Source organism: Coregonus lavaretus (assembly GCF_964263955.1).
Source record: "Coregonus lavaretus genome assembly, chromosome: 31".
Taxonomy (NCBI): Eukaryota; Metazoa; Chordata; class Actinopteri; order Salmoniformes; family Salmonidae; genus Coregonus; species Coregonus lavaretus.
Window position 1 is genome coordinate 18,349,383 of NC_140018.1, and position 27,201 is coordinate 18,376,583.

Here is a 27,201-nt window from a genome sequence, read left to right on the forward strand (position 1 = left end):
GTAGGGGTTTAATGGCACAGGCAGGGAGCCCAGCCAACAGCGAGTTACAGTAATCCAGACGGGAGATGACAAGTGCCTGGATTAGCACCTGTGCCGCTTTCTGTGTAAAATAGGGTCGTACTCTGCGAATGTTGTAGAGCATGAACCTGCAGGATCGGGTCACCGCTTTGATGTTAGCGGAGAACGACAGGGTGTTGTCCAGGGTCACGCCAAGGTTCTTTGCACTCTGGGAGGAGGACACAATGGAGTTGTCAACCGTGATGGCGAGATCATGGAGCGGGCAGTCCTTCCCCGGGAGGAAGAGTAGCTCCGTCTTGCCGAGGTTCAGCTTGAGGTGGTGATCCGACATCCACACTGATATGTCTGCCAGACATGCAGAGATGCGATTCGCCACCTGGTTATCAGAAGGGGGAAAGGAGAAAATTAATTGTGTGTCGTCTGCGTAGCAATGATAGGAGAGACCATGTGAGGATATGACAGAGCCAAGTGACTTGGTGTATAGAGAGAATAGGAGAGGGCCTAGAACTGAGCCCTGGGGGACACCAGTGGTGAGAGCACGTGGTGCGGAGACAGATTCTCGCCACGCCACCTGGTAGGAGCGACTTGTCAGATAGGACGCAATCCAAGAGTGAGCAGCTCCGGAGATGCCCAACTCGGAGAGGGTGGAGAGGAGGATCTGATGATTCACAGTATCAAAGGCAGCGGATAGGTCTAGAAGGATAAGAGCAGAGGAGAGAGAGTTAGCTTTAGCAGTGCGGAGAGCCTCCGTGACACAGAGAAGAGTAGTCTCAGTTGAATGACCAGTCTTGAAACCTGACTGGTTTGGATCAAGAAGGTCATTCTGAGAGAGATAGCAGGAGAGTTGGCTAGAGACGGCACGCTCAAGAGTTTTGGAGAGAAAATAAAGAAGGGATACTAGTCTGTAGTTGTTGACATCGGAGGGATCGAATGTAGGTTTTTTGAGGAGGGGTGCAACTCTCGCTCTCTTGAAGACGGATGGGACATGGCCAGCGGTCAAGGATGAGTGGATGAGCGAGGTGAGATAAGGGAGAAGGTCTCCGGAAATGGTCTGGAGAAGAGAGGAGGGGATAGGGTCAAGCGGGCAGGTTGTTGGGCGGCCGGCCGTCACAAGTCGCAAGATTTCATCTGGAGAGAGAGGGGAGAAAGAAGTCAAAGCATAGGGTAGGGCAGTGTGAGCAGGACCAGCGGTGTCATTTGACTTAATAAATGAGGATCGGATGTCGTCAACCTTCTTTTCAAAATGGTTGACGAAGTCATCCACAGAGAGGGAGGAGGGAGGGGGAGGAGGAGGAGGATTCAGCAGGGAGGAGAAGGTGGCAAAGAGCTTCCTAGGGTTAGAGGCAGAGGCTTGAAATTTAGAGTGGTAGAAAGTGGCTTTAGCAGCGGAAACAGAGGAAGAGAATGTAGAGAGGAGGGAGTGAAAAGATGACAGGTCCGCAGGGAGTCTAGTTTTCCATTTCCGCTCGGCTGCCCGGAGCCCTCTTCTGTGAGCTCGCAATGAGTCGTCAAGCCACGGAGCAGGAGGGGAGGACCGAGCCGGCCGGGAGGATAGGGGACATAGAGAGTCAAAAGATGCAGAAAGGGAGGAGAGGAGGGTTGAGGAGGCAGAATCAGGAGATCGGAGGGAGAAGGATTTAGCAGAGGGAAGAGATGATAGGATGGAAGAGGAGAGAGTAGCGGGAGAGAGAGAGCGAAGGTTGCGACGGCACATTACCATCTGAGTATGGGCAGAGTGAGTAGTGTTGGAGGAGAGCGAGAGAGAAAAGGATACAAAGTAGTGGTCGGAGACTTGGAGGGGAGTTGCAGTGAGATTAGTAGAAGAACAGCATCTAGTAAAGATGAGGTCAAGCGTATTGCCTGCCTTGTGAATAGGGGGGGACGGTGAGAGGGTGAGGTCAAAAGAGGAAAGGAGTGGAAAGAAGGAGGCAGAGAGAAATGAGTCAAAGGCAGACGTAGGGAGGTTAAAGTCACCCAGAACTGTGAGGGGTGAGCCATCCTCAGGAAAGGAACTTATCAAGACAGTAGAGATTACACATGGATTCATCATTCTTATGTAACATACTCTAGACATGCTATGACAGATCAAACTTAAATATCATAGGCAAGTGTACAGTTAATGCATAGGCAAGCATACTGTCTCTACAGACTAAGAAAAACAAAAACACACTCACTTTTGTACTCCAGTAGTCGCTTCTGGATTCTATGGTAACTGATAGTTCAAGTGAAAAATATGAAATAATGTACAAGATATGAGCTTCTGTGTATATATTCAGATATAGGCAACTACTTCATAGAACAATATATATCACTACACCCTGTTATGACATCAACTAAACTCACTAGTGTGACAGTTTGCCTTGTGTATGATTATCCTCTATGTTCTTTTATTGTTTTTAAACAGTTGAGCTCAGGTTTTGTACTATAATGACGCTTGAAGGATTTTGTATTTATAATGTGTTGATAAAAAAAAAATTCATTAACTTTTATGTGGTCTGTGTGTATTTGAAACTACTACAGTACAGTATTTCTGCAATCCTCAGCACGGTGAAATGACCGTGAGTTGCAGTATTATTTCTGGCCTCTGGGGGTAATTGTTGCTCCATGTATGAATTTTGCATCCCATTGAAAATCTGTCAGAGACTGTGCATATTTCCCCTCGAAGCACTATGCCTTGCAGATGGGTACTATGAGACAGTATGAGGATGTGACTATTTTTCACCCCATTGTAAAGCTCTCAAACATTCAGTTCAGATTCAAATTTAAGAGGAAGACGTGTAACAGATCCACAGAGAAGCAAGAGAGGACTAAAAACTGATGTATGTCGTATTACTACGCAATTCTTTCAGAATACCACATATTTCGAATTATTTTGGTTTTGGAAGCACTGCAATGTTTTACACACCGTGAGACTGTGTAGGATGGTACCAATAATTTGTTGGTGGGATGGCGTGTCGTGTACCGTTCGTTAAACCAATGTCAGAACTTAAATAACGTTAATCTTGTGGACGACATAGAAAAACGAATTAATTTGATTATCTGTCTTTGTTGTTTAAATTCAGATTTTGATTGAACGAACCGAACCGTACACGGATCGATCATCCTGGCTGTTTCCACAGAATATAAACCATAATAAAAACACTGACAATGAGTAGAACATCTCGCCACACGTATTAATTCCATGTATCTGAAGCAATTTCTGCCTGACATTTTCTCATAATGTATTTATTGTTATCATAAAAACATAATCAATATGCGAAATTGGTTCTCATGCGCCACCTATGGGTTATATAATTATACCCGGAAGCAGGGTAGTATAGGAATTTCCGGTTACGTCAGCGTGTCTGGACCAATGATGTGTGTCTGGACTCCATTAGGGGGTTGCAGCTGTTTTGAGAGAAACAACAACAAAAACGGAGCGACTGACGGGACTAGCTACCACAGAGTCAGTTCGTTCTCAGCCGGTTACGAAGGCTGAATCCTGGGAGCTAAAACCTCCTTTCCCACCCGGGGCTTCGCCGGCTTCTAACCACGGCCGCTCTCGGTGAGGAAACTCTGGCCTCCGCTTCCTTCTCCTCCGGCTCGGACACCGACGGAGCGTCGCCGCCCCCGCGGAAGAAACACCGAGCCTCGGCGGCGGAGGGAGCAGGAGAGCCCGGGGCTTCAACAGTTGCGACAGGCCTTTCTGGAGTTGTTTTGGGACTTACTACTACTTCTCCACATCTCCAAGCCACCTCTGCTATTCACTTTAACAGAACCCCTGTCAACAATCTCAGCGGCAATAACATGCAGTCAAACGGGGCAGGACAGGGACAGGATCCGGAGCTTTCCTGCCTTAACAGTGCACCTAACGGGGAGTCATCCTCGGCTGCGGGAACGCACTCCAATGGGGTTCTGACCAGCACAAACAATGGGAATAGTGTTGGAGCGGGACTGGGGTCTGGGTCCTGCGTCGCCTCCACATCCTCGGGTTCGGGCTTGGAGGTCGGCTCCATGAAAAAGAAGAAACGACTTTCGCAGTCTGAAGAAGATGTTATCCGATTAATAGGACAACATCTCGACGGGTTAGGGCTAAAGTAAGTTTACACGATGTGTCATTCGAACGAAAAGCTCCTGAAGTATACAAGCACATTAAATATTATTTATTTGTGCGTGTTTAGAGCGAAACTGCATGGTGGCAGTTGATAAAAACGGAATTCTGCGGTTGACAGACAAACATGGGGGAGGGGGTAGTTAGCTAGCAAGCTAACGTTAGTTGAAGGAGAAGGGGTCCATCTTGCACAATACAGAGTGGTAGCTAGATAGCACAACTAACTGTTAGCTAGCCTTCGTTATGGTGTTTATTCTGATGTTTATACAGAATAAAAACACAAGACATTTCACAATTTGGTTGGCTACATTGACCTCACATCAACAACTTTTTTTCAGTGAGTAGCTAGGCTAGTTAGCTAGTTGAACTGTGCGTGTTGTGGCTTGTATAATGTTATCTAGCGATATTTTTTACACGGATTGAAATCGCATTACATCACCTTGTAATCCAGCGAAACAGCCATAATGATTTGTGGCTACAAATTACGTATATAACCATAGGACGTATTTGATCATAGCCTGTCATATGAGAGGGCCGATTAGATTTGGCCTGTTTTATTTATACTGTGGCACCATGTAGAGTAGTTTTCTGAAATGAAATATCTGCATTTAGAGGATTGCGCAGAAGTGCGTAGGGAAAACAACAATACGCTGTTTCAGTGTCTGTTAGTTTTTTGTTCTGTTATCCCTTATTTGTCCCGTTCGATGGCGTAGGTTTTATTATTACATTGACATTTGGTTTTTACAACGGGAACGTCGGTATTATAGGAGTTTTGTGTGATAAATTATTGTGAAGTAGAAAAACGGAAGGGGGCATTTTGTATCCACTCAGTGGTTCTTTTGAAACCTTTGAGTGGCGTTCGTCTTCAACGACAACAACCATTAGCTATCATATAGCCCCCTTATCATACCACTGCACTGTTACGTTTATCTTTCGAACTGCTTATGTGATCTGAGGTTATTGTCATCTTCTTTATTTGTCTGCAAATAAGTATGTGTCACTCATGTCAACAATGCCAGTAGTATAAATAAGGACATACAAAATCGCAATGTATAGCACTGGATGCACTTAGTCAGAGTGATATTTAACTCGTTTTATCATTATTGGTGGTAGTGGCTCGTGAAGTAGTCAGAACGGCTTCCCCACTGGGGTATGGTTTCATGGCGGCTCTTGAATTCGCGTCTAACCAACTGTTTCAGATTAGAAACGTTGGTTGAATCTAATAATAGATAGCGCAAGCTGAACCCATCGGGACTCCGCAGGAACACTATTTTGAGCCCTCCATGGCTAAATTGGCCCCTGTCACCATAATGGACTGTTAATGCAGTGTTCGATAGACCAAGACTGCTACTGCTCGCCACTGACTGTTTGCCAGTGGAACTGCCATTACACGGCCTGTTTGGGTATGTTTATATGGGGAATATATACATGCATTGTCTGCTATGGAACTGACACCCATACGTTTCAAATGTGGAATGGCAAGTGAGAACCGTGTTGGACCCAGCAGGGTGATGCTGAAAACACTGCTGCGCCAATCTCTTCTTTGATACCTGAGGATGATGTCATCGTGCCTTGGTGTCAGTACACCCTCCCTCCACTCCATTTTAGCACAGACACCTTTTCAGCACACTTATAGAGATTTACACAAAGGCACTCAGTTGTCAGGTCTGTTCTAGAATGATAACTAATGCCACTTCTCTTATTGCTGGATATGGTTTAGATGTTATGTCTGTTTTTCTCCCTCATTCTCTCCTTTGTCTGTCTGGTATAACATATCAGGTCCATTGCCTGGCTTGTTGGCCAATATTAAGGAAACATTTGCTATAAACATTTAGGCAATTAATGTTTAATCCGCCTCTGGTCAATTTGATTTTGTGCTGACATTTCAGTTCCTTTACATTCTGTACGTTCATGTCTGTCTTGTTGTTCTAATGTTCAGTTAACGTTTGCAATACACATTGAGGTAATGTTTCCCCCCTCTCTTCTCCGCAGTCAAACAGTGGACCTGCTGATGCAGGAGTCGGGCTGCAGACTGGAACATACCTCAGCCACGAAGTTCCGCAACCACGTCATGGAGGGGGAGTGGGACAAGGTGGGTCCCAGGTTACCATAGTTACACCTGCACCTATAATGCTATGCTTAACTTTAGAGACTGTACCAATAGCATGGTTCTGTTACTAAGTATAAGTATCTATCACATGTACAACACCAACGTTAGGCTACATATGGAGTAAATTAACAGTGCTATTAATAAACATAGGTGCCAATCAAAAGATTGGAACTCTGTGATTCAAATATATGTACGTTCCTATTAAGGGGTCTTTTTAAGAATGTGTTATTTGATCATAAAACTAGCTCAGTTTGCTGAACTTTCTCTTCTACATTGACCCAAAATGCTCCCATTCCAAGAGCCTTGGGCTTGTAAAATCCCATAAATGTACAGATACTACTGCGCACTATCTGAACTGTAGCAACAAAATGGCTTCGCACACCATGATAATGACAATTATTGACTTCCTCCACTGAGAAAGTGTTGTTTCTGGTGGTACCTTGTAGTGGTCAACTGTTTTGATTTGTCGTTTTTGTGGAGAGAAAGTGCTGAGCCAACTATTTGTCTCCCCTGCCTCTTTCTCTTTGTTTTGGTCCAGGCTGAGAATGATCTCAACGAGCTGAGAGCACTGATGCATTCTCCCAACGCTATTGTGGTAAGCCCAAACCTGACCATATAGACAGTCAGCCATGCAGTGAAAGGGTATACACAGGTTCTAGAACGGTTCTGTCCCAAACCTGACTGTTCTAGATTAGAAAGTGGGCGGCAGGTAGCCTAGCGGTTAAGAGCGTTGGGCTAGTAACCGCGAAAGGTCGCTGGTTAGAATCCTCGAGCCGACTAGGTGAAAAATCTGTCCCTTGAGCAAGCCACTTAACCCTAATTGCTCCTGTAAGTTGCTCTGGATAAGAGCGTCTGCTAAATAACTGAAATGTAAATAGAAAGTCCCCCCTTTGTGAGGCGTATCCTTTCTGACTGTGGAATTTCAAGTGTTCTGAAATGCCTTGGAGGGACTGAATGGAATGTTTACAACAGATATCCTCATACATGGGGGTATAATATCCTGCATTTAGTCATTTGCTAGTCAGATGGCAAGTGTAGGGAATGTTTCTCAATTACATTTTGCCACCACTAGTATTATTCGACAAAAGCATAGTTGTATAATCACATTGCTAGTGTTTAATGTTGGATTATTGAGTTAATCATTGATTAATTCAGTCAACTGTATATCTTGTATATTTATATATATATATTTTATATCTTATAGCCTAAAATCCATGCATATTCTGGTGGAGCCCTGAGATGGAGTTCATATGTCATTCAGCTCTTCTGCGATTGTAAATGAGGGGAGTCGCCTCTCCCATGGGTACAGCACATTCAGAAGTCAACTAAAGAACACTCAGAGGACTGCAGCTAGACTAAATTATACTTATCAGACCTAGCTAGCTCATTAGGAGACAGGATAGGCTAGATCTCAAAATGGTCTCCTGTGGCTTAGCTTCGTCTTGCACCTGTGGGGTTTTATGTTGCACTTACTAGCTGTAAGCCAAGGGCTTGTTATTGCAAATGCAATCCATTTTAACTGTAAGAGGTTGGCTATCCTATTTTATGCATGTCTAAAAACAAATAGCATTTTTTTTGCCCTGCATTATAGCAAGACTGCATGCAAGATACTTTTATATACAGTGGGGAGAACAAGTATTCGATACACTGCCGATTTTGAAGGTTTTCCTACTTACAAAGCACGTAGAGGTCTGTAATTTTTTATCATAGGTACACTTCAACTGTGAGAGACGGAATCTAAAACAAAAATCCAGAAAATCACATTGTATGATTTTTAAGTAATTAATTTGCATTTTATTGCATGACATAAATATTTGATACATCAGAAAAGCAGAACTTAATATTTGGTACAGAAACCTTTGTTTGCAATTACAGAGATCATACGTTTCCTGTAGGTCTTGACCAGGTTTGCACACACTGCAGCAGGGATTTTGGCCCACTCCTCCATACAGACCGTCTCCAGATCCTTCAGGATGTCGGGGCTGTTGCTGGGCATTACAGACTTTCAGCTCCCTCCAAAGATTTTCTATTGGGTTCAGGTCTGGAGACTGATTGACAGTCATCTTGAACTTCTTCCATTTTCTAATTGCGCCAACAGTTGTTGCCTTCTCACCAAGCTGCTTGCCTATTGTCCTGTAGCCCATCCCAGCCTTGTGCAGATCTACAATTTTATCCCTGATGTCCTTACACAGCTCTCTGGTCTTGGCCATTGTGAAGAGATTGGAGTCTGTTTGATTGAGTGTGTGGACAGGTGTCTTTTATACAGGTAACGAGTTCAAACAGGTGCAGTTAATACAGGTAATGAGTGGAGAACAGGAGGGCTTCTTAAAGAAAAACTAACAGGTCTGTGAGAGCCGGAATTCTTACTGGTTGGTAGGTGATCAAATACGTATGTCATGCAATAAAATGCAAATTAATTACTTAAAAATCATACAATGTGATTTATTGGATTTTTGTTTTAGATTCCGTCTCTCACAGTTGAAGTGTACCTATGATAAAAAGTACATGCTTTGTAAGTAGGAAAATCGGCAGTGTATCAAATATTTGTTCTCCCCACTATATAGTGTATGTGGACACCCCTTCAAATGAGTGGATTCGGCTATTTCAGCCACACCGGTTGCTGACTAGTATATAAAATAGAGCGCACAGCCATGCAATCTCCATAGACAAACATTGGCAGTAGAATGGCCTTACTGAAAAGCTCAGTGACCTTCAACGTGGCACTGTCATAGGATTCCACCTTTCCAATAAGTCAGTTGGTCAAATTTCTGCCATGCTATAGCTGCCCCGGTCAACTGTGAATGCTGTTATTGTGAAGTGGGAATGTCTAGGAGCAACAACGGCTCAGCCGCGAAGGGGTAGGCCACACAAGCTCACAGAACGGGACCGCTGAAGGTTTGTCTGTCCTTGGTTGCAACACTCACTACCGAGTTCCAGACTGCCCCTGGAAGCAACGTCAGCACAATAACTTTTCGTAGGGAGCTTCATGAAATTGGTTTCCATGGCCGAGCAGCCGCACACAAGCCTAAGATCACCATGCGCAATGCCAAGCGTCGGCTGGAGTGGTGTAAAGCTCTGAAGCATTGGAAACGCGTTCTCTGGAGTGATGAATCACTCCTCACCATCTGGCAGTCCGACGGACAGATCTGGGTTTGGCGGATGCCAGGAGAACGCTACCTGCTCGAATGCATAGTGACAACTGTAAAGTTTGGTGGAGGAGGAATAATGACCTGGGGCTGTTTTTCATGGTTCGGCCTAGGCCCCTTAGTTCCAGTGAAGGGGAAATATTAATGCTACAGCATACAATGAAATTCTAAACGATTATGTGCTTCCAACTTTGTGGCAACAGTTTGGGGAAGGCCCTTTCGTGTTTCAGCATGACAATGCCCCTGTGCTCAAAAGAAAGGTCCATACAGAAATGGTTTGTCGAGATCGTTGTGGAAGAACTTGACTGGCCTGCACAGAGCCCTGACCTCAACCCAGTCTAACACCTTTGGGATGAATTGGAACGCCGACTGTGAGCCAGGCCTAATCACCCAAAATCATTACCCGACCTCACTAATGCTCTTGTGGCTGAATGGAAGCTAGTCACCGCAGCAATGTTCCAACATCTAGTGGAAAGCCTTCACAGAAGAGTGGATGCTGTTAGAGCAGCAAAGGGGGACCAACCCCATTCCATGATTTTGGAATGAGATGTAGTGTATGTCAACCTGGAATGGCTGCTACTATGATTATGGTTGGCACTTGCCGATGGTAATTTATATGCCAGAGTCATGGTTATAATTGAAAACGTAAGACTGTGTTGGTCCTTCTCACAGGGTGTGTGTCTGTTGTGTGCACATGCTGTATGTTTTACAGTGCGTTAAGTCGTCTCTTGGGCTGTGGCAGACACTGCAGGCCCAAGATAAGACAAACTCCCTTTATTAATACCAGAAAAGTCACAACTGACCAAAATACCCAGACTGGTTAACACTCTTGTTTGTTGTCACAAGTATTAAGTTAATAAGGAAGTGGCCAGTTACAGCTGGCACAGTGAGGTCTCCGGGGTTAAGCCAACGCCCACCACGTGTGCCCAAGGCCAACCATAGGCGCCGGTTCACTCTCACCATGGCAATGCTGCCTGTCACACAAACGATGTTGGTATGAGTGCCTGCCCCCTTTGGAGCACAGGATTAGTCGTTGGGGGGTTGTGTTTTGAATCTATCAACCCCCCCTCCCACTTATTTTCTCAAATTTCCTCGCCCCTCTGTCTTCATCTCCCGCTCTCCACCTTTCTCTTCTCCATCTATCTCTACCCCTTTCCTTGCCTCCCTCTCTCTGTAGCGTATGAAGTTCCTGCTCCTGCAGCAGAAGTATCTGGAGTACCTGGAGGACGGGAAGGTTCTCGAGGCGCTGCAGGTGCTCAGGGGAGAGCTCACTCCGCTCAAGTATAACACGGACCGCATCCATGTTCTCAGCGGGTACGTCATTACATATCAATCACTTTATTAATCTAGCTAGCCTAATAAAGATGTCACTCAACACACTTCCCCCCCACACAGTCAGTATGCCATTGTAGTCCCTTCCGATCATATCAATCAACTATCTGATCAATCAAGCACAAACATCATCCACATATTCAGTGGGTTCGTCTATTACTTGATTAACATAAGTCAAGTAGTCAACACAAGTCAATCATCAACTGTTATGCTGTCAAGTACAACTTGGACATTATCCAAATATTCAGCATGTAAAGAAAACAATCATGCCAACTGCTGCATACTCAGTAGGTATATCAGTTATTGAAAACATGTATATTATAAGGACAAACTAACAACCAACTTTGCATCAGTGGTTGATCAGTCGTCACATTGTCCTAGTTCGATCTGTGTCTTTGGATTAATAACCAGGTTATACAGTGTTATTACAGTAAATACAGGTTAATAATACTGTTATTACAGGTCATGCATAACAGTGATTTATCCAGAGGTGTGTGTTGTAGGCTGACTCGTGTTGTGTTGTGTAGGTATCTGATGTGTAGCCATGCAGAGGACCTGCGTGCCAAGGCTGAGTGGGAGGGCAAAGGCACAAACTCCCGCTGCCGACTACTAGACAAGCTACAGAGTGAGAACACTGAGCACACACATTTTAAATACTGCCAATAACTGCTGAAACGGAGCAGACTACCTAGCCAGTTGTTTTGCTCTACTCTTAGGCAGGCCTGTAATCTGAAAGCCGCATACCATAGGCCTATGTATGTACTGTACGTGGCCCAGACTGCCAAATATAACACCACTAACTTGCATTTGTATCCCAGGCTGTCCAAGCGTGACATGAGGGGCTGGTATTGAAGGAACTTTTCAGAAAAGGCCTGCTCCATGTAACAATGGAATGAGCAGCCCACTTCCCAAATCAGCTTCTCCCTCTTGCCTCCCCCATAACAACAGTATCTGACTTATTCGGTATTCAAGAAAACACATTATCATCATCAAATCAGGCTCTTCTGACGAGAATGTTTGTGTACAGTGCCATGAGAAAATATTCACACCCTTTGATTTACAAGGTGGGGTTAAAATGTATTTAATTGTCATTGTTTTTGTCAACTATCTACACAATCATTTGATAATAAAACACTAATATATCTTGATTACATAAGTATTCAACCCCCTGAGTCAATACATGTTAGAATCACCTTGGCACCGATTTACAGCTGCAAGTCTTTCTGGGTAGGTTTCTCTTAAGAGCTTTCCACACCTGGATTGTGCAACATTTGCCCATTTATTATTTTCAAAATCGGTCAAATTGGTTGTTGATCATTTCTAGACAACCTTTTAAAGTGTTGCCGTAGATCTTTAAGTAGATTGAAGTCAAAACTGTAACTCTGCCACTTGGGAACATTCACTGTCTTCTTGGTATGCAACTCCAGTGTAGATTTGGACTTGTTTTAGTTTATTGTCCTGCTGAAAGGTGAATTCATCTCCCAGTGTCTGGTGGAAAGCAGACTGAACCAGGTTTTCCTCTAGGATTTTGCCTGTGCTTAGCTCCATTCTGTTTATTTTTTTTATCCTGAAAAACTCTCCAGTCCTTAACAATTAATATTTTTGGGGCAAATCCAATAAAACACAACACTTTGTATTCAGGACAAAAAGTGAATTGCTTTGCCACATTTGTTGCAGTTTTACTTTAGTGCCTTGTTGCAAACAGAATGTATGTTTTGGAATATTTGTATTCAGTATAGGCTTAGTTTTTTTCACTCTGTCAATTAGCTTAGTATTGTGGAGTAATAACTATGTTGTTGATTCCTCAGTTTTCTCCTATCAAATCCATTAAACTCTAACTGTTTTAAAGTCACCATTGGCTTCATGGCGAAATCCCTGAGCGGTTTCCGTCCTCTCCGCCAACTGAGTTAGGAAAGAGGGCCTGTATCTTTTGTAGTGACTTGGTGTATTGATACACCATCCAAAGTGTAGTTAATAACTTCACCATGCTCAAAGGGATATTCAATGTCTGCTTTTTTTTCTTATTTTTTCCCAGAATCTAACAATAGGAAACCTTTGAGGCATTGGAAAACCTCCCTGGTCTTTGTGGTTGAATCTGTGTTTGAAATTCACTGCTCAACTTGGGGACCTTACAGATAATTGTATGTGTGGGGTACAGAGATGAAGTAGTCATTCAAAAATCATGTTAAACACTTATTGCACACAGAGTGAGTCCATGTAACCTTTTAAACCACATTTTTACTCCTGAACTTATTTAGGCCTGCCATAACAGAGGTTGAATACTTATTGACTCAAAACATTTCATTTTGTTAATTTTTGATTAATTTGTATACAAAAAATTGAAAAACATCATTCCACTTTGACTTTATGGGGTAGTCCAGTGCTGCTGTAGCTACATCCGTCTGATACTGAGGAGTGTTGTCTTTGATGTAGGATGAGATGTTCCACACACACAATACTTTTTTACATTTAATTTAGCTAGGCAAGTCAGTTAAGAACAAATTCTTATTTACAATGACGGCTTACCTCGGCCAAACCCTCCCCTAACCCGGATGACGCTGGGCCAATTGTGTGCCGCCCTATGAGACTCCCGATCACGGCCGGATGTGATACAGCCCGGGATCGAACCAGGGTCTGTAGTGATGCCTCTAGCACTGCGATGCAGTGCCTTAGGCCACTCGGGAGCCTAAATACATACTCAGCAAAAAAAGAAACGTCCTCTCACTGTAAACGGTGTTTATTTCCAGTAAACTTAACGTGTAAATATTTGTATTAACATACGATTCAACAACTGAGACATAAACTGAACAAGTTCCACAGACGTGACTAACAGAAATGGAAAAATGTGTCCCAAAGGGGGGGTCAAAAGTAACAGTCAGTATCTGGTGAGGCCACCAACTGCATTAAGTACTGCAGTGCATCTCCTCATGGACTGCACCATATTTGCCAGTTCTTGCTGTGAGATATTACCCCACTCTTCCACCAAGGCACCTGCAAGTTCCCAGACAATTCTGGGGGGAATGGCCCTAGCCCTAGCCCTCACCCTCCGATCCAACAGGTCCCAGACGTGCTCAATGGGATTGAGATCCGGGCTCTTTGCTGGCCATGGCAGAACACTGACATTCCTGTCTTGCAGGAAATCACGCACAGAACGAGCAGTATGGCTGGTGGCATTGTCATGCTGGAGGGTCATGTCAGGATGAACCTGCAGGAAGGGTACCACATGAGGGAGGAGGATGTCTTCCCTGTAACGCACAGCATTGAGATTGCCTGCAATGACAACAAGCTCAGTCCGATGATGCTGTGACACACCGTCCCAGACCATGATGGACCCTCCACCTCCAAATCGATCCTGCTCCAGAGTACAGGCCTCGGTGTAACGCTCATTCCTTCAACGATAAACGCGAATCCGACCATCACCCCTGGTGAGACTAAACCGCGACTCGTCAGTGAAGAGCACTTTTTGCCAGTCCTGTCTGGTCCAGCGATGGTGGGTTTGTGCCCATAGGCGACGTTGTTGCCGGTGATGTCTGGTGAGGACTTGCCTTACAACATGCCTACAAGCCCTCAGTCCAGCCTATTGCGGACAGTCTGAGCACTGATGGAGGGATTGTGTGCGTTCCTGGTGTAATTCGGGCAGTTGTTGTTGCCATCCTGTACCTGTCCCGCAGGTGTGATATTCGGATTTACCAATCCTTTGCAGGTGTTACATGTGGTCTGCCACTGTGAGGACGATCAGCTGTCCGTCCTGTAGCGCTGTCTTAGGCGTCTCACAGTACGGACATTGCAATTTATTGCCCTGGCCACATCTGCAGTCCTCATGCCTCCTTGCAGCATGCTTAAGGCACGTTCACGCAGATGAGCAGGGACCCTGGGCATCTTTCTTTTGGGGTTTTTCAGAGTCCGTAGAAAGGCCTCTCTAGTGTCCTAAGTTTTCATAACTGTGACCTTAATTGCCTACCGTCTGAATGCTGTTAGTGTCTTAACGACTGTTCCACAGGTGCATGTTCATTAATTGTTTATGGTTCATTGAACAAGCATGGGGACACAGTGTTTAAACCCTTTACAATGAAGATCTGTGAAGTTATTTGGATTTTTACGAATTATCTTTGAAAGACAGGGTCCTGAAAAAGGGACGTTTCTTTTTTTTTTTGCTGAGTTTACAATGGTACCTCCATAAACAGCTGCACACACACATTCTACTTAATATAAATACACACGCTACCTCACACAGCCTCATGACACCTTATACACAAACACTCACATGGGGCTTCACAGGGGTCTAGGGATGTACTTCAGACTGGACTATAGTTTAACTCCTGGTCCTTCTTTCCAACTCACTTCCTCTCCAGCGTACCTGCCCCCGTCGGTGATGCTGCCTCCACGCCGGCTGCAGACCCTGCTCAGACAGGCTGTGGAGCTGCAGAGAGACCGCTGCCTCTACCATAACACCAAACTGGACAGCAGCCTGGACTCTGTCACCTTGCTCCTGGACCACGTCTGCAGCCGGTCAGCAACACACTCAGGGTGACAGTTTCTGCCAAACACAGCTGAAATGTGCAAAAAAACAGACAACCTGACAACCTTTTCTTTTTACGATGCTTACTGTAGACATCTGTAAAGATGGTGGCAATTATCTATGCGGATATACAGTGACGGAAAAAAGTATTTGATCCCCTGCTGATTTTGTACGTTTGCCCACTGACAAAGACATGATCAGTCTATAATTTTAATGGTAGGTTTATTTGAACAGTGAGAGACAGAATAACAACAACAAAATCCAGAAAAATGCATGTCAAAAATGTTATAAATTGATTTGCATTTTAATGAGGGGAATAAGTATTTGACCCCTCTGCAAAACATGACTTAGTACTTGGTGGCAAAAACCTTGTTGGCAATCAGAGGTCAGACGTTTCTTGTAGTTGGCCACCAGGTTTGCATACATCTCAGGAGGGATTATGTTCCACTCCTCTTTGCAGATCTTCTCCAAGTCATTAAGGTTTCGAGGCTGACGTTTGGGAACTCGAACCTTCAGCTCCCTCCACAGATTTTCTATGGGATTAGGGTCTGGAGACTGGCCAGGCCACTCCAGGACCTTAATGTGCTTCTTCTTGAGCCACTCCTTTGTTGCCTTGGCCATGTGTTTTGGGTCATTGTCATGCTGGAATACCCATCCACGACCCATTTTCAATGCCCTGACTGAGGGAAGGAGGTTCTCACCCAATATTTGACAGTACATGGCCCCGTCCATCGTCCCTTTGATGCGGTGAAGTTATCCTGTCCCCTTAGCAGAAAAATACACCCAAAGCATAATGCTAATCCAGGCACTTGTCATCTCCCGTCTGGATTACTGCAACTCGCTGTTGGCTGGGCTCCCTGCCTGTGCCATTAAACCCCTACAACTCATCCAGAATGCCGCTGCCCGTCTGGTGTTCAACCTTCCCAAGTTCTCTCACGTCACCCCGCTCCTTCGCACACTCCACTGGCTTCCAGTTGAAGCTCGCAGCTGTTACAAGACCATGGTGCTTGCCTATGGAGCTGTGAGGGGAACGGCACCTCCGTACCTTCAGGCTCTGATCAGTCCCTACACCCAAACGAGGGCATTGCGTTCATCCACCTCTGGCCTGCTAGCTCCCCTTCCTCTGCGGAAGCATAGTTCCCGCTCAGCCCAGTCAAAACTGTTCGCTGCTCTGGCACCCCAATGGTGGAACAAGCTCCCTCACGGCGCCAGGACGGCGGAGTCGCTCACCACCTTCCGGAGACATTTGAAACCCCACCTCTTTAAGGAGTACCTGGGATAGGATAAAGTAATCCTTCTACCCCCCCTAAAAAAAAAAAAAAAAAAATGGTAAAGTGGTTATCCCACTGGCTATAGGGTGAATGCACCAATTTGTAAGTCGCTCTGGATAAGAGCGTCTGCTAAATGACGTAAATGTAAATGTTTCCACCTCCATGTTTGACGGTGGGGATGGTGTTCTTGGGGTCATAGGCAGCATTCCTCCTGCTCCAAACACGGCGAGTTGAGTTGATGCCAAAGAGCTCGATTTTGGTCTCATCTGACCACAACACTTTCACCCAGTTCTCCTCTGAATCATTCAGATGTTCATTGGCAAACTTCAGACGGCCCTGTATATGTGCTTTCTTGAGCAGGGGGACCTTGCTGGCACTGCAGGATTTCAGTCCTTCACGGCGTAGTGTGTTACCAATTGTTTTCTTGGTGACTATGGTCCCAGCTGCCTTGAGATCATTGACAAGATCCTCCCGTGTAGTTCTGGGCTGATTCCTCACCGTTCTCATGATCATTGCAACTCCACTAGGTGAGTTCTTGCATGGAGCCCCAGGCAGAGGGAGATTGACAGTTCTTTTGTGTTTCTTCCATTTGCGAATAATCGCACCAACTGTTGTCACCTTCTCACCAAGCTGCTTGGTGATGGTCTTGTAGCCCATTCCAGCCTTGTGTAGGTCTACAATCTTGTCCCTGACATCCTTGGAGAGCTCTTTGGTCTTGGCCATGTTGGAGAGTTTGGAATCTGATTGATTGCTTCTGTGTACAGGTGTCTTTTATACAGGTAACAAGCTGAGATTAGGAGCACTCCCTTTAAGAGTGTGCTCCTAATCTCAGCTCGTTACCTGTATAAAAGACACCTGGGAGCCAGAAATCTTTCTGATTGAGAGGGGGTCAAATACTTATTTCCCTCATTAAAATGCAAATCAATTTCAAAAATTTTTGACATGGGTTTTTCTGGATTTTTTTGTTGTTATTTTGTTTCTCACTGTTCAAATAAACCTACCATTAAAATTATAGACTGATCATTTCTTTGTCAGTGGGCAAATGTACAAAATCAGCAGGGGATCAAATACGTTTTTCCCTCACTGTATAGAAAAGCATGTTTCAAAATAGGGTCTTTGTGTATTATAGAGTTTTCCTGACCCCTTGACCTGACTTGGGGAAACTCGGGGCCCACATGGTCAGGAAAAACTCAGAACCTATGTATAAACGTTGCATGTAATGCAATGGCGAGCTGCAATTTTCTGAACTCATTTTGTACAGAAGTGTCCTGTGTATTTGGAATGGTACGTCGTTTTTTTATTTATGTTATTTTTGAGCACTGCAAAAGTTAAGAGGACATAAGATATCACCCTCAATCGTTTACCAACTCCGTCTCACCCGTAGAGCCTCGATCCTCCACTCCTCTTCATTCTATACCTGTCTCTCTCTCTCCACTATCCTCCACTCCTCTTCATGCTATACCTTTCTCTCTCTCTCCACTGTCCTCCACTCCTCTTCATGCTATACCTTTCTCTCTCTCTCCACTATCCTCCACTCCTCTTATAATACTCATGCTATACCTTTTTCTCTCTCCACTATCCTCCACTCCTCTTCATGCTATACCTTTCTCTCTCTCCACTATCCTCCACTCCTCTTCATGCTATACCTTTTTCTCTCTCCACTATCCTCCACTCCTCTTCATTCTATACCTTTCTCTCTCTCTCCGCTATCCTCCACTCCTCTTCATTCTATACCTTTCTCTCTCTCCGCTATCCTCCACTCCTCTTCATTCTATACCTTTCTCTCTCTCTCCACTATCCTCCACTCCTCTTATAATACTCATGCTATACCTTTTTCTCTCTCCACTATCCTCCACTCCTCTTCATGCTATACCTTTCTCTCTCCACTATCCTCCACTCCTCTTCATGCTATACCTTTTTCTCTCTCCACTATCCTCCACTCCTCTTCATTCTATACCTTTCTCTCTCTCTCCGCTATCCTCCACTCCTCTTCATTCTATACCTTTCTCTCTCTCCGCTATCCTCCACTCCTCTTCATTCTATACCTTTCTCTCTCTCTCCGCTATCCTCCACTCCTCTTCATTCTATACCTTTCTCTCTCTCTCCGCTATCCTCCACTCCTCTTCATTCTATACCTTTCTCTCTCTCTGCTATCCTCCACTCCTCTTCACTCTATACCTTTCTCTCTCTCTCTGCTATCCTCCACTCCTCTTCATGCTATACCTTTCTCTCTCTCTCTGCTATCCTCCACTCCTCTTCATGCTATACCTTTCTCTCTCTCCACTATCCTCCACTCCTCTTCATTCTATACCTTTCTCTCTCTCCACTATCCTCCTCTTGTATTTTCTTCTCATCCTCCCCTTTTTTTCTCTGGCCTTTTTGTTTAATCCTTGGATGACCTCTCTCTCCTGGTTGACCCCATCCACAGGAAGCAGTTCCCGTGCTACACGCAGCAGATCCTCACAGAGCACTGTAACGAGGTGTGGTTCTGTAAATTCTCCAACGACGGCACCAAGCTGGCCACCGGCTCCAAAGACACCACCGTAATCATCTGGCAGGTGGACCCTGTGAGTACCACGCTAAGTCCATTTCCCCCACACCACCGGCTGTGTACATTCCCACTATATGCCATATAGGAGGAGTCATCTGCTGCTTTAATGGCAAAGATAGCCACCATCTACTGCAGAGGTAGGCAACTAGATTCAGCCGCGGGACGATTTTTGTTGGAGCAAACAAAATTATAATACACTGCAAATTGACCGCAACTAAGCCTGTTGCAGACCCCTGATCTACTGTCTTCACATTAGTGCTTTACGCTAACCCAGAGCCTGGTCTGTGTGGTGTCTAGGAGAGCCACCAGTTGAAGCTGCTGCGGACCCTAGAGGGCCATGCCTACGGTGTGTCCTACCTAGCCTGGAGCCCTGATGACACCTACCTGATCGCCTGCGGTCCTGATGACTGCTCTGAACTCTGGCTCTGGAATGTCCAAGTATGGAAATCCCCATACATACATACATACATACAGTGGGGGAAAAAAGTATTTAGTCAGCCACCAATTGTGCAAGTTCTCCCACTTACAAAGATGAGAGAGGCCTGTAATTTTCATCATAGGTACACGTCAACTATGACAGACAAAATGAGAAAAAAAATCCAGAAAATCACATTGTAGGATTTTTTATGAATTTATTTGCAAATTATGGTGGAAAATAAGTATTTGGTCAATAACAAAAGTTTCTCAATACTTTGTTATATACCCTTTGTTGGCAATGACACAGGTCAAACGTTTTCTGTAAGTCTTCACAAGGTTTTCACACACTGTTGCTGGTATTTTGGCCCATTCCTCCATGCAGATCTCCTCTAGAGCAGTGATGTTTTGGGGCTGTCGCTGGGCACCACGGACTTTCAACTTCCTCCAAAGATTTTCTATGGGGTTGAGATCTGGAGACTGGCTAGGCCACTCCAGGACCTTGAAATGCTTCTTACGAAGCCACTCCTTCATTGCCCGGGCGGTGTGTTTGGGATCAGTCATGCTGAAAGACCCAGCCACGTTTCATCTTCAATGCCCTTGCTGATGGAAGGAGGTTTTCACTCAAAATCTCACGATACATGGCCCCATTCATTCTTTCCTTTACACGGATCAGTCGTCCTGGTCCCTTTGCAGAAAAACAGCCCCAAAGCATGATGTTTCCACCCCCATGCTTCACAGTAGGTATGGTGTTCTTTGGATGCAACTCAGCATTCTTTGTCCTCCAAACACGACAATTATATTTTGGTTTCATCTGACCATATGACATTCTCCCAATCCTCTTCTGGATCATCCAAATGCACTCTAGCAAACTTCAGACGGGCCTGGACATGTACTGGCTTAAGCAGGGGGACACGTCTGGCACTGCAGGATTTGAGTCCCTGGCGGCGTAGTGTGTTACTGATGGTAGGCTTTGTTACTTTGGTCCCAGCTCTCTGCAGGTCATTCACTAGGTCCCCCCGTGTGGTTCTGGGATTTTTGCTCACCGTTCTTGTGATCATTTTGATCCCACGGGGTGAGATCTTGCGTGGAGCCCCAGATCGAGGGAGATTATCAGTGGTCTTGTATGTCTTCCATTTCCTAATAATTGCTCTCACAGTTGATTTCTTCAAACCAAGCTGCTTACCTATTGCAGATTCAGTCTTCCCAGCCTGGTGCAGGTCTACAATTTTGTTTCTGGTGTCCTTTGACAGCTCTTTGGTCTTGGCCATAGTGGAGTTTGGAGTGTGACTGTTTGAGGTTGTGGACAGGTGTCTTTTATACTGATAACAAGTTCAAACAGGTGCCATTAATACAGGTAACGAGTGGAGGACAGAGGAGCCTCTTAAAGAAGTTGTTACAGGTCTGTGAGAGCCAGAAATCTTGCTTGTTTGTAGGTGACCAAATACTTATTTTCCACCATAATTTGCAAATAAATTCATAATAAATCCTACAATGTGATTTTCTGGATTTTTTTTTCTAAATTTGTCTGTCGTAGTTGACGTGTACCTATGATGAAAATTACAGGCCTCTCATCTTTTTAAGTGGGAGAACTTGCCCAATTGGTGGCTGACTAAATACTTTTTTTCCCCACTGTACATACATACACCACACACACACACACACACACTGGAACATCCAGGTATTGCAACCCACACACACACTGCCCGGCAACGCCGTCTGTTATTGCTGGTATTCAATTGGTGCAGGCATACACTGCAACCGTCCAGGATGGGGCTTGAATGATTGATTGGAGTTAATTAGATAAATAGAAACATCAATTAATGTAATCTATTGGCCAGATAGTCCCTGATTTTAAATGCGACTGATAAAAACAACCACGCAGTAGACCTCCAGGCTGGGAACTCTTCAGTGTCTGTACTGACTGAGTGGTGTTTGTCCCTTGGTGGGCAGACAGGAGAGTTGCGGACCAAGATGAGCCAGTCCCACGAGGACAGTCTGACCAGTGTGGCTTGGAACCCTGATGGGAAACGCTTCGTCACCGGGGGACAGAGGGGACAATTCTACCAGTGTGTAGGTATTGGTGTGGGAAGGTGTGTTGTACCAGTTTGCTGTGTGTGTGTGTGTGATCTATCCACCAGATATACCAGTTAGTTCTTTCAGTTTGTCCTGCCAGTGTGTGAGTAGAGGGGAGAGTACAGGGTGATATGTGAGGAGGATACAGGACAGCAGGAATGAATACACTACAGCGGGGAGGGACTAATACAGGATAGCATATGGACTGGCTACTTTTAGATTTGCAGCTTCACACCTTTTATTGATTAGCTGACTAGACAGGAACCTGCTGACCTCCAAAACAGATTGTCAGGATCTAGTGTGTCGGTGTGTTTGTTACAAACTGTATTTGTGCAATTGCTAAAATGTGTGTCTGATTTTTCTATGAGTTTCTAGGGGCATGAGTGATTTAACATTTTGGACTGGCCTGTGTGTGATTGATTGATTCCCAGGATCTGGACTATATCCATTTGGACCTATGTATTTCATTGATTGATTGTTGTGTTAATGGTAGGACCTGGACGGTAACCTGTTGGACTCATGGGAGGGCGTGCGTGTGCAGTGCCTCTGGTGTGTGGGGGACGGCAGGACGGTGCTAGCTTCAGACACACACCAGCGGATCCGGGGTTACAACTTTGAGGACCTAACGGACAGAAACATGTGAGGGCTGTATTCATCAGTTGATTAACTCAAAATATGTAAAGGGAATGTTGACAGAAGTCTTAGTAATAAATAATGCATGGTTTATATATTAACAAATGATACATGAGTTACTAAGTGTTTATTGTTTTATAAATAGTTTATTAATAGACCTACAAATGAAGCAATACTGGAGCATGTAATGCGCTCTGAATTACTAATCTTACTTATACAATTGTCTATACAGATATTGAACAGAACACAGATTAGTAATTGACCATATTTGTTGTGAATTTGTCTCTTACAGAGTTCAGGAGGACCACCCTATCATGTCTTTCACTGTTTCCAAGAACGGAAGATTAGCTTTGTTAAATGTAGCAACTCAGGTGAGTGGGGATATGGTGCTATACCTGAACACTGAAGCGGGTGTGTGTGTGTGGAGACGTTGGAGGAGTAGGAGTTTGTGGCCGTGCTAATGGCTGTCTTTAGTGTCTAACTGCTCCCCTCCTCCCTCCATTCTACCCCCCCACAGGGAGTGCATCTTTGGGACCTGCAGGACCGGGTGTTGGTGAGGAAGTACCAGGGTGTGACCCAGGGCTTCTACACCATCCACTCCTGCTTCGGAGGACACAATGAAGACTTCATCGCCAGCGGCAGCGAAGGTACCCCCACAGACCCAACAGCAGCCATTTTAGGCATCAGCTACTCCTTAAGCTCAGGATTGGTGTAATGGCTGATATTGAGCCCTAGAACAAACATGTTTGGGACCTGCAGGCTTCAATCGAACGCTGCTGGCACCCGCCCACCCGACTAGAATCGCCACTCTCGACGGGTCTGACCTAGAGTATGTGGACAACTACAAATACCTAGGTGTCTGGTTAGACTGTAAACTCTCCTTCCAGACTCACATTAAGAATCTCCAATCCAAAGTTAAATCTAGAATCGGCTTCCTATTTCGCAACAAAGCCTCCTTCACTCATGCTGCCAAACATGCCCTCGTAAAACTGACTATCCTACCGATCCTTGACTTCGGCGATGTCATTTACAAAATAGCCTCCAACACTCTACTCAGCAAATTGGATGTAGTCTATCACAGTGCCATCCGTTTTGTCTCCAAAGCCCCATACACTACCCACCACTGTGACCTGTACGCTCTTGTTGGCTGGTCCTCACTACATGTTCGTCGTCAAACCCACTGGCTCCAGGCCATCTATAAATCACTGCTAGGCAAATCCCTGCCTTATCTTAGCTCATTGGTCACCATAGCAGCACCCACCCGTAGTCTGCGCTCCAGCAGGTATATCTCACTGGTCATTCCCAAAGCCAACACCTCCTTTGGCCGCCATTCCTTCCAGTTCTCTGCTGCCAATGACTGGAACGAATTGCAAAAATCTCTGAAGCTGGAGACTTATCTCCCTCACTAACTTTAAGCATCAGTTGTCAGAGCACCTTACCGATCACTGCACCTGTACACAGCCCATCTGAAATTAGCCCACCCAACTACCTCATCCCTATATTGTTATTTATTTTGCTCTTTTGCACCCCAGTATCTCTATTTGCACATAATCTCTTGCACATCTAGCATTCCAGTGTTAATACTAATTGTAAATATTTTGCACTATAGCCTATTTATTGCCTTACCTCCATAACTTGCTACGTTTGCACACACTGTATATATATTTTCTGTTGTATTTTTTGACTTTATGTTTTTTACCCCATATGTAACTCTGTGTTGTTTTTATCGCACTACTTTGCTTTATCTTGGCCAGGTCGCAGTTGTAAATGAGAACTTGTTCTCAACTGGCTTACCTGGTTAAATAAAGGTGAAATAAAAATAAAATAAAATAAAAATAAATGTTCACCGCTGTATCCCTCACTATGGTTGCATCCCAATTATCTCTCACACACATACACATGCAGTGACTTTGTCAGTGACTTTGCCTTGCAGCATATCATAGGAAGGTCGACCTTGCCACTTTTTCAATATTAATACCATTGTACTCCCTCTTCCTCCCCTCTCTTACCCCCTCCACCCCACCTCACTCTACTCTCCCCCTCCCCCTCCCCCTCAGACCATAAGGTGTATATCTGGCACCGGCGCAGTGAGCTGCCCATCGCTGAGTTGACAGGGCACACTCGCACAGTCAACTGCGTTAGCTGGAACCCTGTCATCCCAGGCCTCATGGCCTCCGCCTCGGACGACGGCACCGTGCGTGTCTGGGGCCCCGCACCCTTCCTCAACACACAGGAGATGGACGGACTCAACGGTAACTACGGCTAGCATTTTGTTAGCTCAATGGCCGTAAAACGGCTAAAGGTTTTACAGGTAATTCATGTCCCTCTCATCTCTCCCCAGAGAACTGCAGCAACATGGACAGTTGATGGTGACTGGAATGGAAGACTTGTTCTCTTTTACCAACTGACAACAAATAAACATCAAAACGAATCCTAAACCTAACAAAACACAAAACAAAACAGAAACAAAAGTAAATCAGTTGCGTCTCATGACCTGGCAAAACTGTGGAGGTGAGGATGAACACACTCTTAGAAAACCAGGTCTTCATCCAGAACCAGTGACCTGGAAAATCCGATCCACTGGTACTCCCTGCTGGCTTCCTACTCCTCCACCCCTCTCCCAAACAAGGCTACAGCCACAACAGGGGCTTTCCCCTGAATCTTCCCCTTGGAAACCCACCTCCTCCCTGGGTCACAGGCCTGGTGTCTCTCCAGACAGCCATTACAGACCAGCCACACTGATTGGACCGTGTCTGTCTTCTGTCTCTATCATGTACCCATGTGTGTCTGGGGGGGGGGGGGTGTTAAAAGAGGTGGGGGGAGTTATAGCAACTCTTCCTTCTGTTTGTTTTTATCTTCTCCTTCTGACTCTAGCTCCTTTCTTTGCACTTGAGTTGTTGGACGAAGGCTGAAAATCTGCACAAAACCAACCGACAAAGTAAAACGCAAAGGCTATGCTTATTTTGATTTTTTTTTTGCGATAGTCAGCATTCTTATTATTATCATTTAACAGGTGAATCCTAGGGTTGAACTAGGGGTAGTGGCTGTGGAGTGCTTTAGTGTGAACAAAACGCTCTCAATTAGGAAAAGCTATTTTTATCCCTTTATAGTCTAAAATGAACAAACTCGCTACAAAGTCTCACCCTCTGACACCCCCTATCTCCCCCCTCCCACTTCGGCTGTTAACTGTTCCACTAGATCTACCTGTGGGGAGGGGGGGAAAGGTGAACTGTTAAAGGGGAGGGTTCAGTGGTAGCTGGTCTCGTGTGAAGCAGCCCTCGTGTTGAGTATCTCTCTAAGAAGGACATACTGTTGTCTGTACATGCAACTTTTCTGTACACTGAGGACTGCATCTGTCCTTCCTCTTTGTGTATGTGCGTGTGTCAATGTGTGTCTGGGTGCGCTTCCGTGTGGTTTGTTTGAATGCAGGTGCATGCAGACCTGTGTGTTTCTATTCACACCAGCAGAAGATCATGCTTTCCCCCCTCCTCCCAGTGACATTTTAAAGAGGCTTTTAAACCCATTCAGAGTTAATCCAAAGCCCCATAGAGGTCGCTATCTGTGGAACAAATAATACTTTAGAGCCATTTTCTAAACTTTTTTTAAAATCTGGGGCTTTTCTTTTTACATTTGACTTTGCTTTTTTTATATTTCTCCTTACCACCACCTACCATTGGAAAGGCACTGAGGGATCGGCGTTACATCTGTATTGTGGGAAAACTTTTAAAAAAGAAAAGTGAATGACATGCATTTCAAAAGAGCTGTAAACAATGTTGTGAGAAAAGGGTCATTTCATATGAGGAGTTAACGATTGTAGCGTTGGAGAAAGAGGTTTATTGTTCCACGTATAGAATTACAATTTTAGAGCGTTCTAACACAAACACCCCACACACCCACATGTATACCCAAAACACAACGCTTCACATTCAGAGGTCTACCCCAAGTCACACCTACAAACGCTCAATTACAATATGATCGCCTGCTCTTATCCCCCAGTCTGACAGGACTGGGTAGGTATAGGGCAAGGTCTTATGGATGAAGTGATCATATTGGAATCTGGCCCACGCCACAATTCCATGCACCCTACACAGTAGTACAGCATTCTTGAAGTTAAAGTTACATCTTACATACAGCCCATACGGAGCGAGAGGGACTTCTGCACAACACCCCTTTCCTTCTCTCCAGTCCAACTTATCAGTGGTGAAAGCACCATACAGAGCTTTCTTCCTTTCTGATTCGGGGTATGTAATGACTATTTGCTATGAACTGATATTACATGTTTAAAAATTACTGAATATTTTGTTTTATTTTTTGTTCTCATTTCATTAGTTTTTTGGTTGACCCCTCCCTGTATTATCATATTAAAATATAACCAGACAACTGGTGTCCTCATTCTTTTTTATTCCGCTTATAATTAGTTTTGTCTTTTGGGTAAAATGTTTACCTTATCCACCACTTCTTACATTTTTATCAGTGAATATTCGCAGTAACACTCATGCCAATATGAGTGTGGTGGTTTATGCTTTGGGAGTGTGTTACCTTATAAGAATCAGGTTTAAACTGTCCACCCCTTTAAAAAGAGACTCAATGTACGGTGATTGAATACTTGCATGTCTGTGGAATAAGACCGGGGGGGGGGGGAATCTATTTTTGTGGCACTGTTGGTTGCAGTTACCATTTCTGCCCTTACTAAAACGCTTGAGACCCAAAAGTGGCTCTGTGGGTGTCGTGTGTGTGTGTGTGTGATTCCATGTTGTAAGGTTAGTCTGGAATGGTCCTTCTCCCATTCTTGAACCTTCCATCTCCTGGACCCCTGAATGGACTTGAACTCCCCATCCACACCTTATGTCATGTCTGAAGATTTGAGGCAAATCAAAAGTGAAGAACTCAAAAGCTTTCACAAAGTTATAATTCACCTGCTGGTGACATATTCTATGTCTGTATGCAACTTGGTGTCTACTCTGTTCTTTTGTCTTTTGATTTTTTTTAATGATTTGATGATGCTAATAATAACTATTTCTCTCTGGAGGTGATAGGGCTT

At 44.8% G+C, this 27,201-nt stretch overlaps 1 protein-coding gene across 3 annotated transcripts; it reads left to right on the forward strand.

Moving 5' to 3' along the window:
- Positions 1-3,331: 3,331 nt before the first annotated feature.
- Positions 3,332-26,540, forward strand: LOC311107200 (WD repeat-containing protein 26). 3 transcript variants are annotated; one of them, XM_084149693.1, is made up of 14 exons: positions 3,332-4,094; positions 6,101-6,200; positions 6,757-6,813; positions 10,542-10,678; positions 11,224-11,321; positions 15,049-15,223; positions 18,915-19,053; positions 19,335-19,475; positions 21,405-21,524; positions 22,021-22,166; positions 22,453-22,531; positions 22,678-22,807; positions 24,218-24,412; positions 24,502-26,540. In XM_084149693.1, the coding sequence occupies exons 1-14, from the start codon at positions 3,805-3,807 to the stop codon at positions 24,525-24,527; spliced, it is 1,833 nt and encodes a 610-aa protein (XP_084005819.1). In that variant the 5' UTR covers positions 3,332-3,804; the 3' UTR covers positions 24,528-26,540. The 3 variants fall into 3 exon arrangements, with proteins under 3 accessions (XP_084005819.1, XP_084005820.1, XP_084005821.1); XM_084149694.1 differs by having other exon boundaries at positions 3,365-4,094; positions 15,049-15,205; XM_084149695.1 differs by lacking the exon at positions 3,332-4,094 and adding an exon at positions 4,364-4,445.
- The last annotated feature ends 661 nt before the right edge of the window (positions 26,541-27,201 follow it).

Bases quoted from the DNA above. Each gene is read 5' to 3' on its own strand.
- LOC311107200 (XM_084149693.1), top strand. From the start codon at position 3,805: ATGCAGTCAAACGGGGCAGGACAGGGACAGGATCCGGAGCTTTCCTGC. The intron at 6,201-6,756 runs GTGGGTCCCAGG...GTTTTGGTCCAG, and splicing joins TGGAGGGGGAGTGGGACAAG to GCTGAGAATGATCTCAACGA. The intron at 21,525-22,020 runs GTAGGTATTGGT...TGTTAATGGTAG, and splicing joins GGGGACAATTCTACCAGTGT to GACCTGGACGGTAACCTGTT.